General features: G+C 37.5%; 1 protein-coding gene across 1 annotated transcript; it reads left to right on the forward strand.

Moving 5' to 3' along the window:
* The first annotated feature begins 275 nt into the window (after window positions 1-275).
* Window positions 276-11,513, forward strand: rragca (Ras-related GTP binding Ca). The gene is made up of 7 exons (XM_007557206.2): window positions 276-670; window positions 3,810-4,013; window positions 4,675-4,874; window positions 7,923-8,037; window positions 9,167-9,309; window positions 9,460-9,608; window positions 10,571-11,513. The coding sequence occupies exons 1-7, from the start codon at window positions 488-490 to the stop codon at window positions 10,723-10,725; spliced, it is 1,149 nt and encodes a 382-aa protein (XP_007557268.1). The 5' UTR covers window positions 276-487; the 3' UTR covers window positions 10,726-11,513.
* Window positions 11,514-20,413: the final 8,900 nt, after the last annotated feature.

Consider the following 20,413-nt stretch of genomic DNA (forward strand, 5'->3'; position numbering starts at 1 on the left):
CAAATATCTATCAGTTTCTGTTTAGCAGTATTTTATAACTTTCAATAAATATTTATTCTTTCGAAATAACAAACAAAAACCACAAAACACAGTTTAATTAGGTTTAAATTGTTTAATACTGCAAAAGCAACTATGTTGTTTCCCTAATAGACGGTTTAGTTCACAAAACAAGTCTGGGTACTAGTCAGGTGACAACGAAAAACCTCAAAAGACTGACAGGATCACTAGCCAATCATCGTTTGAGATGTAATCCAAGCAACGAATCAGAATCAAAAGGCGGGACGATCAGCATTTTTTTTTTCAGCTAAGAGGAAATCCTAAGGAAATGTGTGGGATCATCATGCACTGTGTTTTCAAGAGGCTAATACGATATTGACTACCTGTTTTCATAATAAGACAGGTTTATAGCGTCTGGTGACAAACACAACTGTGTTTAGATATATTTAGAGGCGACGCAAACAGCGGAAGCGACCGTTGTTAGGTCAAAATGTCGATTCAGTACGAGGTGGAACAGCTGGCTGACAGCTATGGGGTTTCGGACTCGTTCCCCAAAGATTTCGGTTATGGTGAAGAGGAGCCCGATATCGAGGACAGCTCGTCTCCGTCAGACAGCAAGCCGAGAATCCTGCTCATGGGTTTGAGGCGAAGCGGCAAGTCATCCATACAGAAGGTGGGGAGAGATATGCTGTCTTTAAAGTGTTAGCATTGCGAGGCTAGGGGCCGCTTTCATTTGCTTCTCTCAGTTAAAATAGCTAGCAACTTAGTTTAGCATGTCGCTAATGATAATTGTGATCAGGGAATCAATGTGTGCAACTACAAGGATTGTTATAACAAGCTGATAGCCAGAAAGCTGCGGCTGGTAATTATTAACCAGGTGGACAGAGGCAGTCGATGAGATGAGGACAAACGGCATGTCACATGCCAAAGACTCGGTAGCAAACTGACCACACCTTTACCTTTTGTTTTAAATCAATGCTTCAACGCTGGAGTCAGGAGACAGGCGAGATTATTCGCACCCTTTAAAGTTTTTTTTACTTTTTGTCTCATCACAACCACAAACTTCAGTGTATTTTATCTGAGTTTTGTGTATTAGAGCAACACAAAGTGCAAACGCATCCTAAAATGTGCGTATGTATTCAGTCCCTCTACTCTGACATCCCTAAATAAAACGCATTGTCACCAATTATAATCAGTAGCTTACCCAATTAGCAAATTAGGTGAGCAACTCTAAGGCAACTTCACCTGTTTGGAGTTGCCTTTAAAGCATAATCGATTAAGAATTCAACATAGCACTTGACTTAATATAATGTTTCGATTGTTGATTTTATATTGCATGACGTTTTTGTTTTTTTATGATGCCTTGAAATGCCTTCTTTCTGGAATGTACTTTATAAGTAAAAGTTGATTGATTGATCTGGTTAAATTACATCTGGAATTTTTTCTGGGCAAGTCTGAACCAGTTTGAGATGATAAATGTTGCCCATTCTTCTTTGCAAAATAGCTAGAGCCGATTCAGATTGCACTGAAATAATCTGCGTACATACATTTTCAAGTTATGAAAAAAAACATTCCCAACTAGATTTAGGTCTCAAAGTTGTCTAGGATAATTTAACACATAGAAATACTTGTAGTTCAGTTGTAAATTAAACCTCCACTCGAGTCTGAAGTGCAGCTTTTAATGTTTTTTTTTTTCTCCAGGATTTCACTGTGTTTTATATCCATCTTCCTGTCAACTTAGACAATTTTCCCTGGCTCTGTTGAAGAAAATCATCCAAACAGCATAATGCTGTCCCCACCATGGTTCAAAGAGGGGATGTTGTTTTCATGGTGATAATTTCTACTTTATATGTGGCCAAAAAAAATAAATTTTGGTCACACCTGAGCAGAGCACCTTCTTCCTTGTTTGCATTGTTCCCTACATTACTTTTGGCAAACTGTACTTTTTAAAGTTGTCTGACCTATCACGTAAGATCCTGTTGAAATAAATAAAAGTTTGTAGTTGTGATGTGAAAAAGAGCAAAAGCTCAAATGAGAAAAGAACAAAGGGTAGACCCCCTCTCTAAATATGAACTAGGTTAAATTCCTCTTGACTGATTTTGAGATTTCAACCACCTCCATTCAGCGTTCAAACTTGCTTTACTCCACTCTGTGTGATATAGTATGATTACAATCATATATTAGGGGAAAAAAACAGTTTTGTTTACAGTTGAAGGTGTTGGCCACCTTTTTCTCTGATTGGCAGAAGACAAAAAATAACTCTGAAACTGGATTGTGTTACAATTAGATTCCTAAAGTCTTACTTTAGCTTGATGCTGTGTTTGAATAATTGATAAGAATCCTCTGTTCCATCTGTGATATTTCATTATTTATGTTAAAATTCAACGTGATTTGAGAGTTCATAGAAATAAAAGTAAAGAGTGGCATTTTTCATTTCTAATCCACACAGTTTCCAGTAGGAGATTATTGTTCCTCTGCAGGCCTTTGGAGAGCATGTGATTTGGCTTTTTGCTTGCTTGCTAGTTGGCCTTTGGTCTTTGAATCAAAATGGCAGCTGTGGAGCAATACTATGTATCCATCAAGAAATTGCTGTCTTCTTTTTCTTTGCTTTACAGGCTTTGTTTGGTCAAAGCTTTGATTAATACCTAACCAAACAGTTGACAGCTGTTATCTTACTATCTGCCTCTGAAGCATGTAACTGAAAAATGCTGAGTGCAGTGGCGTCTTGCGTCAGATGAGCATGAGCAAGTCTGCAGTTTTCTGACCTTCTTTCCCTTTTGTTTGACATGTGACGCTCAAATGATAGCTTTGTGCCTGAATCAAGTCAAACTGCAACAGTGTTGGTAGTTTTGCTTGGAAAAACATGAATTAATGCTTAAAATTGGACGTTTTACAGAAAATGTTTTTGATCTTCTAGTACCATATGAGAATGCTGTTATTCAGTCTTTAAAAGCAATAACTTTTTACATAAAGTTCTCAAATCAATCTTGAAAGTGTCATAAGTGAACTAATAGATATAAACATGTTGTTTTGTGAACATTTTCAGGTATTATGCCTGTGGTTCTCAACCATTTGAGGACTGAATTTTATTTTTTTTTTTCAATTAATGGAGAGAAAAAATCTAAACATGGATTTATAAAATCTTTTATGCTTTTTAAACATTTTTATTCTGTCTCATTGTTTTTTGTTTTTTTTGTTTAATATGCAAAATGCTAATTTTTGGTCATTTTTTAGTTTGTAAAGTTTGTAGGTTTTTATTTTCTACAATTGTAAACCAAAACAAGTTTACTTGTTACTTTACAACTTACTTTACTTGCAACGAGTAAAGTCACAAGTTTCTTTACTTGTTAGTTGTTAGAGAAATACTGAATACATGAATCGGATATGAATAAATGAACAGATTTGATTAAAGCTAACCAAACGTGATGATTCAGCATTATACAGCCAAGCTGTGGAGAGAGCACAATATTGACATTTCGATTAGAACCTCATGCTCTTCTAATGATTGCAGCTAGTGCTGAGTCGATGCTGGAGATCTATTGAAGTTTGAACTTCCTTGTTTTCACAGTAATTTCTATTTTTGTCCTTGTTGCAAACTGGCTTTTTAAAAGTGCCAAATTACCAAACTGAACAACTTTTATATTTTAGCTCTAACGTATCTTGGGTAATTTGTCACTCTCCATTTGATTAAGTGTAAGCACTCAAACTGTCAGCAGTAATTTTCACAGATGTTACAGACTCTGAGTTTTACACAAGTGAAACAAGCCGTTTGAGTTCGTTCTGCTAAAATACAAACATGACTGTCATTTCAGGTGGTGTTCCACAAAATGTCCCCCAACGAGACATTGTTTTTGGAGAGCACCAACAAGATCTACAAGGATGACATCTCCAGCAGCTCCTTTGTTAACTTCCAGATCTGGGACTTCCCCGGCCAGGTGGACTTTCTCGACCCCACCTTTGACTACGAGATGATCTTCAGAGGAACCGGAGCGCTGATATTTGTCATTGATGCTCAGGTGAGGAACAAACAGGATGCTAAATTTCATTTCATTTTTATTAATTTTTTTTTCCTTTTGGGATTTTCTATGAGCATCTATTTCATTCAGTAAAAACAACAAAGAAAATCTGAGTCATTGTCATCCTTTTTTTTTTTCTACTTATTGAAAATAAAAAAAATACTATGTCATTCTTGCAGTTAATGTTTACCAGAAGCTTATTACCACCAACAAATGGGCTCTTAGAGCGTGCAGTCCACACGACTCAAAATGCTTTCAAGTACTGATCTCTTCTCCAGTAAAAGCAGAAGCTGATCGGATTTCAGGGCTTGTTTGTGGTCGAGGTGCATCCAATTCAATCTGTTTCAGCTGTTTTTACTGGAGCAAATCAATTTTCCTCTTGATGTTCAGGAAAGAGTGCAGAAGTGTATTTCTTCATAACTCATGTTTTACAACATGGTGAAGCATGCTTATTAGGATGAAAGCTACCTTTATGACAGAAGCTGCAACACACAGTCCTTTACAGTATGGTCTGTTGTATTCTAACTTAAAATACATCAGACATCTTTAATTAAACATTTTTTGGCCTTTATGTTCCTTTCTTTCTCTTCTTCATGCTATGCTGCGACCGACTTTCTGTTTGTGCAAACTCATTATTAAAACCACAAATCCTCCACTGCAGGATGATTACATGGAGGCTCTGGGACGGCTCCATCTCACCGTGTCACGGGCCTACAGGGTCAATCCAGAGATCAACTTTGAGGTGTTTATCCACAAAGTGGATGGCCTTTCAGACGATCACAAGATTGAAACGCAGAGAGACATCCATCAAAGAGCCAACGACGATCTGGCCGATGCAAGTTTAGAGAAGCTGCACCTTAGGTAAATCTGATTTAATATTTGTTACGCAAGCAAAGTGGCTGCTTGACATTAGTAAAGGATTAAACTAAAATAATTAATTAGAATATATCTAAAAGATTCAGTCGAGTGCATTTAACCCTCTCTTTCCACACTTTCACATAACTATTGCTCCATCGCAAAGAGGATATTGAGAGTCTTTTCTTCATTGAGCAGTGCTGTAAAAAAGATTTAAATGTCAGACAGAAACGACTAAAAACAAAATTCAGTTTTTAAATGGTGACTTTATTTAAGGTAAAAATGCCTTAAAGTGTAGGCTTATTAAAAAAACTAATTGGCGGTGCCTGTCCTATGTTTCATTTGTCGTCATCGTGATTTTGTCTCTTGGCTAGTTCCCACTCTTGTCTGCTCCTGTTAACTTTTGATCCTCTTAAATAATTAACAGTAATGTTTACTCCCATCCTGTGGGAGTCCTGGGGGGAACCCAGGGGGAGTCCTGGGGAAATCCCATGACCAACGGGAATCCTTAAAAAATGTCAGCCTGCTGTGGATCACTGTCCTGCAGAATCACTCAACTATGTTTGACCTTTAAGTGACACACTTTGGTCAGAGATTATCCTTCAAAATCTTAGGGAGAGCAGAATTCATGGATCTGCATCTCAGTTAGGACTTGGATCATCAAAGCAGCCCACCGCATTATACTGACACCGCTTTGTTTGACTGTCAGTATAAAGTTCTCTTTCTGAAATGACGTAACAGGGTGCACACCTTCCAAAATGTTAATTTTTTCTCTCATCAATCCCCAGAATATTTTCTCAAAATCTATGGGAATCATCTGGAAAGTTTTATTTTTGTATTATTTTGTTTTTGGGTTTTTTGGCAAATGTGAGTCTGAGGTTTACCTTACAATTCCCCATGGAGACATTGACTGTTTTGAAGAGCATAAATAATGGATGGTGAAGGATGGGTTAGACAGCATTTTTTCCCCTTAATATAACTAAATTATCATTTCACATATAACAATCTGAAAAACCAAAACATTTAAGATAAAAAAAAAAAATCAAAGGGATAAATAATTTTCACAGCATAGTACGTAGCATCAATTGACTGGACCTTTGTTTGACATTAAAGCTTTTTTTTGTATTTTCTGTAAAAACATCCAAATTATGCTGCTCATGATTGATTTGTAAAAAGAGTAAAACATCTAAGGTGGTGAATGCTTTTTATAGACACCGTAGTTCATAAAAGTTTTAATGCTTGTAGTAATTTCTTTCCATGTGACCTCGACTCGCGTCAGATAAACGTGACCTGCTTCTCCATTTTTTTTTTTTCAGCTTAAAGGTTTGAACTATTGTGTTCATCTTTTGTGTGGTCTGGAAGTAGTGGCAACCACAATCACATGTTGCCACAAACACAATGACTTATTTTGAGTCAAAGCTAGCTTCTTTTTGAACAGGTCTAAAGTACGGTGTGTAGTGTGTAAGACTGTGGATTCTTATGTCATTTTGTACTTTACTCAATCATTCAACACAGTCAAGTTTTTCACTTTGCAAATCCATAAACACCAGTTGACTAGAGTGCTTCACACTCTAGTCAACTAGAGTCAACTACAGACTAAAAGAATAAGCAAAATCCTATGAAAAGGAACATTGTACTTCCTGAAAAGAGGCCCCAGTGGAAACAAATACAAGATAAACAGCAGTGGACCCAGTGTGGACCTTTGAGGGACCCCAATGTAGAGGTGGCCCACAGTACAGAAATAACTAGGAAAAACTCTAATGTAAACCAGGACAATGTTATATTTTTTAATACCAACTCGCATGATGCCAGAATTCAAAGATCCACAGTACCAAAGGCTGCTGATTAAAAGTAGTGAAACATTTCCTGATTCAACTGTCAAATCGATATAATTTTAAAACTTATACTATAGGTCTATGGCGTGGTGTGAAACCTGACTGAAGTGCAGTGTAAAGGTGATACGCTGCTGTTCTTGTCAAATTCCTCTTTGCTCTTCTAATGAAGTGACACTGACTCATGCGTCAGATACTGTTGCACTGCCACAGCAGGCTCATAGTTTACATGTACAAACAAAACGTCTGTCTGATGTGGCGTTCTATTTTTACGGGATGTATTTTGACTTGCATTAGAACCTCAAAAAAGAAATTATTAATGGCATGATTATATTTGTCTTCGTTTAAATTAAACTGGGTTTTGGTTGTGTTGTGTGATTTCATTTATTTATTTTTCCCCTTTTGGGATGATCAGTGGAAATAAAAGGGAAATCAACTTTATTTAAAGACGCAAAATAGGTCCATAGGGTAAAAGAAAAAACAGAAGAAAAAAAAAGCAAATATACAGTAATAAAAAAAAAAGAAAATTTATAAATACAGTAATCACATAACCAAGTCACTGAATTGCCATAAGGCTATTCAGAAAGAATTTATTTTTTTTTAACACTGAAATAATTTATCCAATTTAAAAAAAAAAATGCTTCATATTATTTCTAAATTTTTGTTTGAGCTCTATAAATAAAACAACAACAATAAAACATCACCCTATAAGAACAACTATTTGCTTTAATTTATTTCATCTGGCTGTGCTTGCTAGTCAGCTCTGCAGCAGCCTTTCAGATCATTTTGGAGCCCTGGTGACATAGGCAGCAGTGTGTTTTATGTTGGGTAAGATTGTTTTATTTCTTTTAGACGCCCAGATCCGTTCTGGATATATGATGGAGCAAAAAGGTCTCTGGTTGTTTCTCAACTGCTCTGCTCGGTAAAATTACTCTTCTTTGCAGTGGTTGCTGAAAACTCTCTTTGGATCAAACCACCACTTCCGCATAGAAATAAAGCTTTTGTTTTTATATTTCTGTCACTAAAACCCATTCATTTTGCAGCAGTCACAACTGCAACAGTTTCTTGTACTATCTGTCTCTTATCAGCTTGAAATTCAGTCATTTATCTGTTTTCTCTTGATCTTGTAATTTTTTTTTTCCTAACTGGTTATTTAATCATTTTGAAGGAAGTGTCTCGAGGCTAATGGCTTATTGGTTTCCTTTATGCCTCTTTCATCCAGCTTCTATTTGACAAGTATTTATGACCACTCCATCTTTGAGGCCTTCAGTAAAGTGGTACAGAAGCTCATCCCCCAGCTGCCCACCTTGGAGAACCTCTTAAATATCTTCATTTCTGTAAGTAGAAAACAGCCAACTCTCTCCTGTGTTCCTGGTTGTGATTTAAGTGAGGCATTCTTCTTGAGGCAGGTCATAGCTGATCCTGAGGATATGACTGTGCAAATCCTCTGAGGTTTATTTTAGGACATGTTTATCAATATTTTGTCCTGAAATGATGAGCTATAAACACAAATATACTTTAAGTGATTGGTTTGTTTTAGCTAGATGCAAGTTAAAACAGTACATTTATTACGTCATAAAGGGTTGCTGGTCATCTTGCCTCTTGGTCTGCTATTTGCAATTTTAGTCTTTTCAATGTTTTAGGAAGATCCCCCCCCCCCCATTTCCTTTTTTTCAAATATTTCATTACAGATGATGTAAATGGGGAAAAAAACAAAACAAAAAAAAAACAGAACAAGACGTTGCATAGCAACTATGCTCTAATTATGTCCTGCCTCAGATAAAAATCTTCTGTAAGGAAATGTGGTTGAGAATTTTTGTGTTTATATCCATAATCATTGTACTAATCAAATTAATACAATGATATTCCATAGCTGTGTACATGAATTGTTTTAATGAAATTAAATTGGGGTAGAATTGTGTGGGGTGTGGGGAAGCAAAAAAAACACAAAAAAAAACAAGCTAAGAGTTTTAATCCTCTTCACTCAATAGCAACCTCCACACTGAGGAGTGTGACACATTCACTGATTAGGAAGGAAAAAAACCCCAACTGAAAATCAGCTGATTTCCGTTACCAGGTCATTCCTATTAACAGTTGTTTGTCCTCTGTTAATGATGTGAGGTAATAAAACACCAAAGGATTTGTCCACGAAGCAACATATGAGCTCTCTTTATGCGACTGCTGGATTTGATGAGCTTTATCCTTCTCCGTTTTTTTTGTAGTTCAGTAAAAGTTTAATAGTTTTGTAAATGTGCAAAGGCATTTTTGACAACCTCTGTTGTGAAAATATTTCCTCGGTTATCTGTTTTGAAAACCACTGGACTAGTAGAAGAATTAACTTATTTTTTAATTGCGGTACTCTGATTATAAATGTCCACATGATGAATATTTCTTTTCTTTTCTTCTTCTTTTTTTTTTTTATACCCGCTTCATGTTTTGTCATATTTTGTTCTTTGTTCCTGCCAGAATTCAGGGATCGAGAAGGCCTTTCTGTTCGACGTGGTCAGTAAGATCTACATCGCCACAGATAGCTCGCCTGTAGATATGCAGTCCTACGAACTGTGCTGTGATATGATCGATGTGGTTATTGATGTCTCTTGTATATACGGGTATGTTGAACACCTCAAGATGTATGGGTGGGGGGTTCATGAATGTTTTGTTTTATAATAACTTGGTAATGGATAAAAATGACCTCATAAAAGAGCTGCAGTAAATTCCTCAGCTCTTAAATTTACACTGCTGTCTTCATGCTGCACTAGTCTGAGGGAGGATGGCAGCGGCAGCGCCTATGACAAGGAGTCTATGGCGATCATCAAGCTCAACAACACAACTGTGCTGTACCTTAAAGAGGTCACAAAGTTCCTTGCTTTGGTCTGCATCCTGAGGGAGGAGAGCTTCGAGCGTAAAGGTAAACCTGCACCAAAACAGACGCATGTTAAAACCAAAACATTTCCACACATTAACGGGAGGCGTACAGTGATCCTGGCCAAGTTAGATACAGGATGAGAGACATGTATGAAAAATCTTTCTTGCTTGATGACATTTGGTAAGTAATTCATGCTCTGCCTGACAAATTTGTTAAAGAGAAGAACATTTAAAGTCCAAGCCTAAAATTTACTACAAAAAATAAAACAAAACTTGGACACATATTTGATATCCTTGATACTTTCTACACTCAATGAATTCTGCAAGTTCTTGCCAAAGCAATGCCCTGTTGTTGCAAGGGTGTTTTTATCTTGCTGTGGAAACTAAAGAAACATTCCTTCTGGTTGTGAGTGGTGTGGACTTCTACTAAAAGTTGTGACTTGTGAGACTATTCTGCAAATGACAAGATTCTCATAGTGTTTTAAATAGTAGAGAATTCCTTATTGGATAAGGGGAGATGGACTCTGTTCCATCATCAGTGTGTTGAAGAATCAACTCAAATGAACTCAAAGGCAATTTAAGTGTCACGCTTTATAAAAGTAAATTGCTATCCATCTATCTGTTCGTCCATCCATCCGTCAGTTTGTATCTCCATCTATTCATCTGTTCATCAGTTTCTCTTTCTACCCCTCAAGCTTTCAGTGGATCTGTCAGTCTGTATGTTTATTCATCTGTTTGTCCATCCATGAACTGATCCTTGCATCTCTCAGTTCTTCATCCTTCTTGCAGTCTTTGGATTTTCCTGGTCCCATATTTAAAGATGACAAAAAACTAAACTCCACTGTAATTTATTTTATTTTTTGTATTTATGCATCAACCATACTTAAAACTGAGATCCTGCCTGGGTGATCTCAGTTGTTGTTTTTTGTGTCATTTTATTTAGAAAGTTTTCAAACCATGCACATATGCTGAATACTTGTTTTTTTTTTTTTATTATATCCCCAGGATTAATAGACTACAACTTCCATTGTTTCCGGAAGGCCATCCACGAAGTATTTGAGGTCGGAGTTTCCGCTCAGCGTCCTTTAGGCTCGCAGGCGGTTGGCTCCCCCTGCAACAAGGCGGTCGCGTTGAACGGCACGCCACGCAACACCTTGTAAACACTGCTGCTTCAATAACAAAGAATAGATAAAAACTTGAAAAATGGAGGGAGGAACAAGGAAAGATGGGGAGTCTGTGGAGGAGAGACTACGATTCTGGCGCTCCAGTCGCATCCCCTATCTCCCAGCACCTAAAGCAGTGATGGATGCCTCGAGGAAGGAAGCAGCAGTGACGCACGGACGGAGGCATCTGCTTTAGGTGAATGCAAAGCCCTGTGTTGGCTGTGTCGAAGTGGAGAAACCGCACCTTGACTGGAACAGGTTCAGCATTTTTCCCTCTGATTTCCTAAAACAGTCTTTGGCTGCAACACTGAGCTGCTGGTTGTTTTTACGCGGACGATTCGAGGAGGAAGGAAAATAACAACACTGTCTGACCTCTGCTGGACAAATTGTGACGTCCTCATCCTGTGTAGTGACGAACCCGACCATTTCTGTGCTGAAACAAAAAAAGAAAAAAAAAAAAAAACAGACTGTGGATGTGAACTTGCTAGTCCTAATGCACACACATGTTCAGAGTTGGCCTTAGGTAGATGGAGCTTGACAGCAGCGCAAGCTTCTTCCTACCTCACTTCACACCACCCCCTAACCTAATGCTGCCCAAAACTCACTTTTTGGATTCACTTGTGAAGGGAAACGGGTGTTGTGAACAGACTCAAAAGGGATTGTGCTGTCCATCTATCCATGTCGTTGTGAGAGAGTGGATATCTGTGTATGAGTGTTTGGATTTCAGTTAAAGGTTTTGATTTAATCCCCTTCTGAGCTTCTTGCAGTAAAGCATCTTTTACTCAAAGTTTACAGCCTTCATATCGATAACAGCAGCTCAACATAATTAAACGCTTCTCAATCAGTTCAATTTTTTTTTTTTTTTTCTGTAATGCTCTGCTGAAAAATTCAACTTTTTATTTGGATTGTGATGGCTTTAAAAAAGATGTTTGGCTTTTGTTTAAAGCACTGCCAAAAAAAATGTGAGGAAATGACAGATTCTTTAAAAAAATACACCACAACTGCAACAGAAAAGGATTTTCATATTCTAAAATAAACTGGTTAACACTTGCACGTGTCTCAACCTGTAATTTCGAATACACGCCCAGATATTTTTTTACTCATATTTTGTGTTTTAATTCTAATCACAAGGGTTCACAAGAACAAGATCCCATTCCAAGCATGTGTTCATCAGTGTGTTGTTAACTTGTATTGTTCTCAGCCGTAACACTGCTCATTGTAATCAAAAGTTAAAATAAAAATGAATTGAAAAAAATAAAAAGATGCATATATATATCTAAAGGACAAAGTGATCAAAGTTGATTTTAATATCATGCCCATGCTTTCATTTCTTCATTTTTATAATTTATAGGTCTGCCGATGCCTGTATGTCTTCAATTGTTACATTTAAAATGAAAAAAGATGTTTTGGTTTAAGAGACATTGGTTAAAATAACCTTCATTATTCCTGTACCGATTACTTTAAAATATTTGGAACCAACAGAACCAATCAAACTGCATTAGGCTGCCTCCTTATTACAGTTAACAAGGGGGTGGTTAACCTTTTCCACATCGTGCCTTGTTGGTTTGGACAGTCTTTCCTTGTCACAAATGAAATAATCCTTTAAATATGGTCTTCATCTTGGTTATCTAAAATATGCGGGGCAGAAAAAAGGGGACAGGAGAGTTCACAGCAATGTATAAAATACAAATTTTGTAAGACAAATGCATTTCATCTCAGAGCTTTATGCACTTAAAAGTGAAACTCTTTTTTTTTTTTGTCATGGTGGAATAATCAAAAAACAAAGAAGTTACGCAAGTTTGAGTTTATTGTGGATTTTCTCTAATCCACATTTGGTCACAGTTATACATTGAAGCTTTAATGAGCACCTGGCCGTCAGCATCGTTTTACCATCTGGAAGACTTGGGTAGAACTCATCTCAGAAGGTAATACTTCAGACAGGCACAAGATGGCGATGCAGGACCGCTGAAATACCTCCTGCTCAGTTTTTTTTTTTTGTCCAATGGGATCCAGTTCAAGCATCAGTTGCTGGACCTCTGCAATTACTTGTGCAACTCAGTCATAAGTTATTAGATATTTCCAGTAATGTAGGAAGCATCTAAAATAACAGCCTCTTATGAATATTCACTATGGCAATAAAAAATGCTAAATTTACCTTATTCTGCTTTGTAATTTCCTTAATAATAACAATAATAAAAAATTATTCCTATAGCATTTAAATTTCAATAAAAACAATTTTCCACACAACAGAACGGCTGATTATCAGTTTTCTTCAGCTGACTGTTCTTCTGATGAGGTATCACAATAAATGAGGAGGAGTAAGGGGGGGGGGGAACGACTCCCCTCCCTGGTGTAGTGCATCTAAAAACAACTCGGTGAATAGCTTCGCCATGCAAGTTATTCACCAGTTAAGTTAAATAAGCCTCACAGCTACTGTCACGACCCATTATGTGGGATGTAGGCGAGACAGCTAAACACCACTTCCACACAATTTAGATGCAATAAAACACTGACAGCTTTTTTTATCCACTTCATTAAGCCAGTAATTTCTTATAAAAATCTCCTGCATTAATCCTGTCGATGGTTTCCCTGCGGTTCCTTAAGCTCTCCTCCAACCTTAGCCGCCTTGCTTTGATGCTTACTCAAATAGGCGCTAATTTGAGATAAATTATGCATCTGCATGTAGCCCGACCATGCCAGGGAATATAAAGTGTGACACTCTGAAAGATGGTGAATTAAAGCAAAGTGTGGTATCTCGACAGGCTAATGGCAGATAGGTTAGGGCTGTCAGCCTGATGGTTTGTTGATCTGCAAGTCACTTCATATTCAGCTAAAGGGACGGGGTCGTGTTTATGATGATTTGAAGGTCAATGCAAGCTGTTTTTTTTTTCTTCTTTCAAATCCCTGGGTTGAATACAAGACCAATGATGCGCCTTAACGAAGTACTTCAAAAATGTAAACTGGGAATATTTACCGACTGTATTTTTCATTCTTTCTGTAATATCAGAGAAAAATACAGTGAAATAATTTGGATTTACATTGTGAAATTTACACACCAGTGGAACTTTCCACTCTCTGCATCTATGGCATTTGTAGGGGCCTCAAATGATTTTGCAGATAAATTATTTATGTTGTGGTAAAAAAAATTTTAAAGTTTATTCTAAACAATAATGTGAGGGATATATACAACAGAAGATAATTCTGTAAAGTAGAAAACTAAGAATATCTTTGCTTTAAAGTGACATCTTGAATAAGTGTACAAATCAAAATATGCCAAAGATTAAGTGACACAGAAACAAGACTATTATTGTTATTGTTTTTAAGTAAAATATTACTTTCAAGAACAAAATTGTAGCAATGTTTTGGCAACTTAAACTGTAAGAAAAACATAAAATGTCTAATAATGCAAGAGTGAAAAAAGTAGGTGCATGGTTTACTTTATGTTCTGTTGTTAAAAGTCACTGAGTGATAGGAAATTCACATTTTTTAAACTGGCACAAATATTTAGATTTGAACTATTTCATTGTAGCTCTGTTTAGGATTCTGCTTCAAGTTTTTTTTTTTTTTTTACACTTTTAACATATTTTCTTTCAGGTTTTCACTATATTTAATTCAATCCATCCTCCAGTCAACTCTGACCAGCTTCACTTTCCCTGCATGCCCACAACATGACGCTGCCACCACCAAGTTCGCTGTGTCCTCTAGGTAGTTTGTTGGAGTAGGAGTTTGCCACTCCAGTTCTTTTGCGTCCAACTTTTGGATGCATCAATTAATGACCAAACCTTTGTAAAACTTGCTGACAGGAGTTGGAGTTGAATCGTTTCTTGTAGCAACAGTTGTGAGAAACTGTTCTCAGATGACGGATGGAAATTTGCTCCATGAGATTTTCCAAGCTTGGAACATTATTCATCATATCACATTTATGCATTTGGTCTTGTTGATCTATTCCAACGATGCATTATTGGGATAGATCATAGAATGTGTTGAAGTTATCTGTATGTATTTTCATTTATTAATCCGGGTGTTTATACGTAAATATGTTTTTATGAGAGGAGTATGTGAGATATGAAATCGGGGCGTTAGTTTTGGTATCCGGATGTAATATTTAAAATTTGTTAAGGAAGTATAAAATACAAATCACCATTAAAATGTTAATTAAATATTGTGAACACAAACTAGTGGATAAGAGGTTTTATATAAAAAAAAAAGTCGTATTTCAACTTTGTTGTTCCTTTTGATTTCACGTTTAAACACTTTCATTCATTCATTTATTCATTTACTTGGTTATTGAACATCTAAAGAAAAACTATTTTTTAACCATTACAGTAAAAATATCCCTTTTTAAATATATCTGATCCACATATTAAGAAGATGCCATAAAGATAAATTCCAGATATGAAAAATATATAATCTATGGTGACACCTTGACCTCCCGGTATCTGTAGATGGGGCTGTTGTCTGCAGTTCTAACCACTGTCTCTCTTGCTTCTGCCAGTCTTTCTGCTTCACAGTGCAGGCGACAGGAAGATAAACATCCACACCGAGGACTTTTCGCACGCAGAGACCTGGAGAAGAAGGAGAACGTGAGAGAAGTTTAGGAAGTAAAAAAAAAAGAGAGAGAGAGAGAGAGAGAGAGAGCTACATGATGTACAACTGTAATTTGCCGCTATAACAGCAGCTGAAATTGCTTTGCTTTATCAAAGGCAGAGCTGCTTTGTCCCCCCCTTCGTCCCTAATAAGGGAGCTCAACCAATATAATGAAATAAAGCAAGCAGAACAGACTTTTTTCCCTGTGATGTCATGCCCACTTCCTTCGGACGGCCCGCTCTGCGTCTTAGATCATTACAGCGGGGATATTGCCATTATGTTCTTAATAAAACTCAGTCAGCGGTGCACTATCTCCCATCTTTACATTTTATTAGCCGTGCTTATGAGAGATGAGGGGGGGGAAATGATGAGACTAAGTGAGACGTCCCAGGGAGGTGACAGATGTAACACGGGCTACATTTGTTATATTCTGAGCCGGTGTGGCTCCGGTGAGTGCAGATTATGCAGCAAAAACGAGGCGAGTTGGAGCTGAGATTAAAGGTGCTGAGGTGTTTCGCTGTCTGTACAACAGACAGCTTGTCTCTGACAAGTTTGGCACATTTTGATGGTGGTGCTGCTGTTGTAATGAAAGTACTTGCCTCTTGCAGAGGTGTCTCAAAAATATTGCTTGCGGCACAAAACGATAGAGATTTGAAAACATTCCAAAATCAGAAAAAAAAAAGATGAATTTACCAGGTGAGTTTAAAGGACAGTGTCATCTGCGCTTTTTATTTCAATCTCGAAAAGGCTTTTAATCAGACTGAACACCTTTTTGTTTTCCACTTCAACTCTCATTTGATATCATGTAGAGCTGATTGAATAAGCTGATGAAAAAAGCAATCAGTGGAAGAATAAGCAACTAATATGATTGAATATTGTTTTCAGAAGCAGAATTGTGTCTTCACTTCTAGGATTGTGCAGCTTTTGTTGGACAGCAATGACATTTGCTGTCACTTAAATGCATTAGAATATCATTTAAGAGCTAATTAGGTACAGTAATTAAATAAGAAAAAAAAAATCAAACTCAACTAATATAAAGATTCATTCCACTTAGAGTTTCATGTTTCGGTTTTTTATTTGGTCATTATGGTAATTATTGCTTACAGCTTTTAAATGTCCAAAAATAAGTTTCTTGGAAAATTGTGCAACTTTTGGCCAATTTTTTTATTTGTATTGTTTTATTAGTGCAAATAAAACATTCTTTAATGCAGAAACATCCATTAAATGTAAGTATCTCCATTTATTGTGAAGCACTTTCACTCAATACTTGGAAGCCCACATTTCCTTAGCAGTTGCCTTCACTTCAGTTGCATTGTCGGGTCTGATGTTTTCCATCTTCATCTTGACAATAGTCCATATGGCTCCTCAGGTCAGTAGAGCACAGTGAAACTATGGCGACTAAACCAAGTGCTGATACTTTTGGCAGAGTGAACAAGGAACGGCTCATGCTTGAAAATGAAATCAGGATCTTCATAAAGCTTGTCAGCAGAGGGAAGCGTGCAGAGATATAACATTTACAGTGCATGTAAATGTGTGTTCTGACTTTGAAATGGATGAAACACAGTGAACCAACAACAACAGACAACAATGGACCTCAGACATCTTGGTTTCTGTGCCTCATCACTCTTCCTTCAGACTCTAGGAAATTGATTTCCAGCTGAAATGCAAAAACTTAGTTTCACCTGAAAGGAGTATCACTTTGGATCACGTAGCAACAACCCCGCCGGTTCTCTGCTGAGGACATATGCAACCCGGTTTCTAGTTATGGAAGAAGTAACGCAAGGACCGCTTGGAGCCCATATCCTGGATATGTTTATGTGTGGTGGCTCTGGAAGAGCACGATCCCTCCACCATCTATACCTTGTGAATCTTCCAGACTCATTAAGAGGATTTACTTTGCAATCCTCTCAAGGCGATGGCTGTGAGGTGTTGCTTGTTCACCCATTACTGCCACCAGGGCTAGCCCAAGGTTGTGTGGATCCTTAAGCAGAATTTTGATTTTGGGCTCCTTTTCCCATAAAGAACGCCTCCCCAATGTGTTCCAATACAGATTTGGTAGAATCTGGAATGGGGTAGAGAGGAGAGTGGGGGAGTTTTTTTTAAATGAATGATTTTAAAAGAAATCATAGATTGGTTTTCATTTGCTGAGATGCATTTGTGAACAAAGCACAAAGAAAAAAAAAACAACAATTAAACAAGATTCATATTTTACAAAATTAAACGTTCAATTTCTTACAAATCTGAAATCACAATTTTAAGCAACTTAAAATATTTGAATCTATGCATCTTGGAACAATCACATTAAATTCAACAGCATTCTCAATCACAAAAAACATTGTTAAATATCTGCTCTGTGTTAAAATTCAACCAGTCGATGGTTTGAGGCTAATAAGCATCGGCTTAGTTTGCTTATGCCGTGGGCTGAATCTAACTTCCACACTTTTTCCCTCCACTTAGCTTTCTGTTAAAATTATTGCCCACAGAGGTTTATGTACAGCCAGTTTCATTTAAACTTTTGGAACTTACTTGCTCACCAGTAATTGTCTGCTGGACAACTGTCAAAACTGTGCCTTCCCACCACGATTATGTAGGCAATAACACAACATTTAAGTATTAAAGTATTTTATTAATGTCTGACTGTTACATTCATATTTGGGGTTTTCAATAGCTGTAAACTATGATCACTTTGTGTGTGGTAATAATGGATAAAAAAAATATAAGTTTCACTTTTCAATCTTTTCTTTTAGGCAACGGAAAAACCAAATGGAGGTTTATCATCAGACAGAAATCCGTCTTTCTTACAGCTCTCCTGTTTACTGAACTATTTTGTGAAACACTGATCTGCAGCAGCAACAAGAGGAGTTGCATGGCTAGACGAGAAGAAAAAAAAAAGAGAGACAATGACAGTGGGAGTTAGAGGAAGGGACAGGCGTCTCCTGTATTTTCTGGTCAGGCAGCAGAGCGTGGAGCAGAGAGGCCAGCGGGCCAGCAGCCAGCTAATGGGGACCAGCAGCGAGCAGGGGCCGGGGACAGCTCTGACAAAAGGAGCAGCGACAGATGCCATTATCTCAGCTTCATGCAGATACAATGGGGCTGGACAACCCGAGCTCTGATCCTGGTGTGCGTGTGTGTGTGAGTGTGCGGGTACACTGTGAGGTTAATGGATCAGGATAGAGGAGAAGTGGATTATCGTGGAGACTGCGGTTTCTCTGTAACACTCTGAGCTCTGCTGCACCTCTTTCATGCATGCACGTGGGCATGTGTGCATGTGTGCATGTGTGTATGCATACTTACAACGCCCACATCTGAGTATAGCCAACATGACCTCATCTTGTTACAGCAAGACAGCTGGATCAGTCACCCATCACTTGCTCAGAATTCAGGGGCATCACATTTGGTTCCAAATTTCACTTGGACTCAAATTATGCCGCATTCACTTGAACCAAGGATGTTCTGGTCATTTGGACAACCAAAAATGTGTCAGGGTGGGGTTTTCTGAGTGAGGGCTGGGAATGATGTGGGGGTGGAGGGTGGATGGATATGGCAAGGCTTTCAGCCTGCTTGGCAGAGGCGAGGAAAAAGAGGCTGTTAAGCAGCGGTTTTTGGGAGGGATAAGAAATATGAGCTTTAGCCAGTGTAGTGCGGTGACATGGGACAGCGTTATTGACTGTGGCGGCGCGTGCTGACAGTGGATTGTCAGGCCCTGCAGTCATTTGCCAAACTGAGCGAATGCAAGGATCAGAGTTCCTGGAGCTTGGAAAACAAGAGAGAAGATGAAGAAAGCGAGTAAGAGAGGGATAGCATTAAAAACAGACAAGGAGAGCTGACTGGCAGTCATGTAAATGCTCCAATGCAGCACACACAAACACACACACACACACACACACACACACGCACGCGCACACACATAGAGTCGTGGACTTCCCGCTGAGTGTCTGACACTGATGCTGCCAGGCTAATCAGGGTACACAGTCCCTCTCACACTTGCTCATTAGTGTTAGAGGAGAAAGCAGACAGTTGTGACGTTGCAGTGACGATTTGAGCTTTGAGGTTTTCATCTTGAACTCCTCATTTTTTAATTCATTATTTCTTTTGTCAAACAGGTTGGTAACCTGCTTTAAATAGGTCCACACACTGCTTGAACATTAGAGCGTTGTTTTCTCTCTTTTGTGCCTATGCAGCAACCCCCACAATTATTGACCCTTCTAAGACAAAAAGTCCACAAAAGACTTTAAATAGGCAGTAACTATGGAGCTGTGTTGACCCAAAGATGCCTCCCTGTGCAGCAGTTCAGTAAAAGTAAAGTTTAGAGATTGTTTTTAACCGGCTTTTCTATTCTCTTTACTCTGAGTTCACTTAAAATATTTGCTCTGTTAATCTGTGTGAGAAGCTGAAAATAAACGCAACTGCCTCACTGGAAGGACATATTCTCTTGTGTTTTTCCATTTTACAGAGTGGCAGAGAAACTGACCTCATATTTAGACTTTCACGAAAACAGAAGGCAACTGATTACTAGTTAAACATAGGAATGTGGGGTCCTCTCTCCTCTCAGCTAAAGAAATATATTCAAATTTAAAGTTGCATTCTACTAACATGTCAAATGTGAGATTTTTCTAATGCAACATTAATTTATTTAAAAGCTTTCTGTCAGTCATGCCAGATATTGTGGAGTAATTAGTAAAAATTTGATCTGGTTTTTATAAGCCAACACTACAAATCTCAGTAAAGGAATCTAGACTTGGATGAATTCTTGTCAGAAAAAAAAAAAAAATATATATATATATATAGTATTCAGGAAAAAGCAATAAACCAATAAATATAAATGTTTTTTTTTATTTTGCAACACGTTATTGCACTTTTAAAGCTGTGCAGACAAGCATAAATCTACCTAAAAATTCATAAATAGAAAACATACAAATCACAATTTAAGATAGTCATTGCATTACAATTTCAGATTTATTTCTTAGGAAAAATATTTGAAACATTTATGATGTTTTTTTTTATTATTACTTTTAGTTTTTCTAACATGTTATTTATGTTATTTAGATAAAATGTACTTTATATTTAAGATGAAGGTAAAAAAAACCCTTCTGCTATC

The sequence above is a fragment of the Poecilia formosa genome, unplaced genomic scaffold, assembly GCF_000485575.1.
Source record: "Poecilia formosa unplaced genomic scaffold, Poecilia_formosa-5.1.2 Scaffold85, whole genome shotgun sequence".
NCBI classification, from domain to species: Eukaryota; Metazoa; Chordata; class Actinopteri; order Cyprinodontiformes; family Poeciliidae; genus Poecilia; species Poecilia formosa.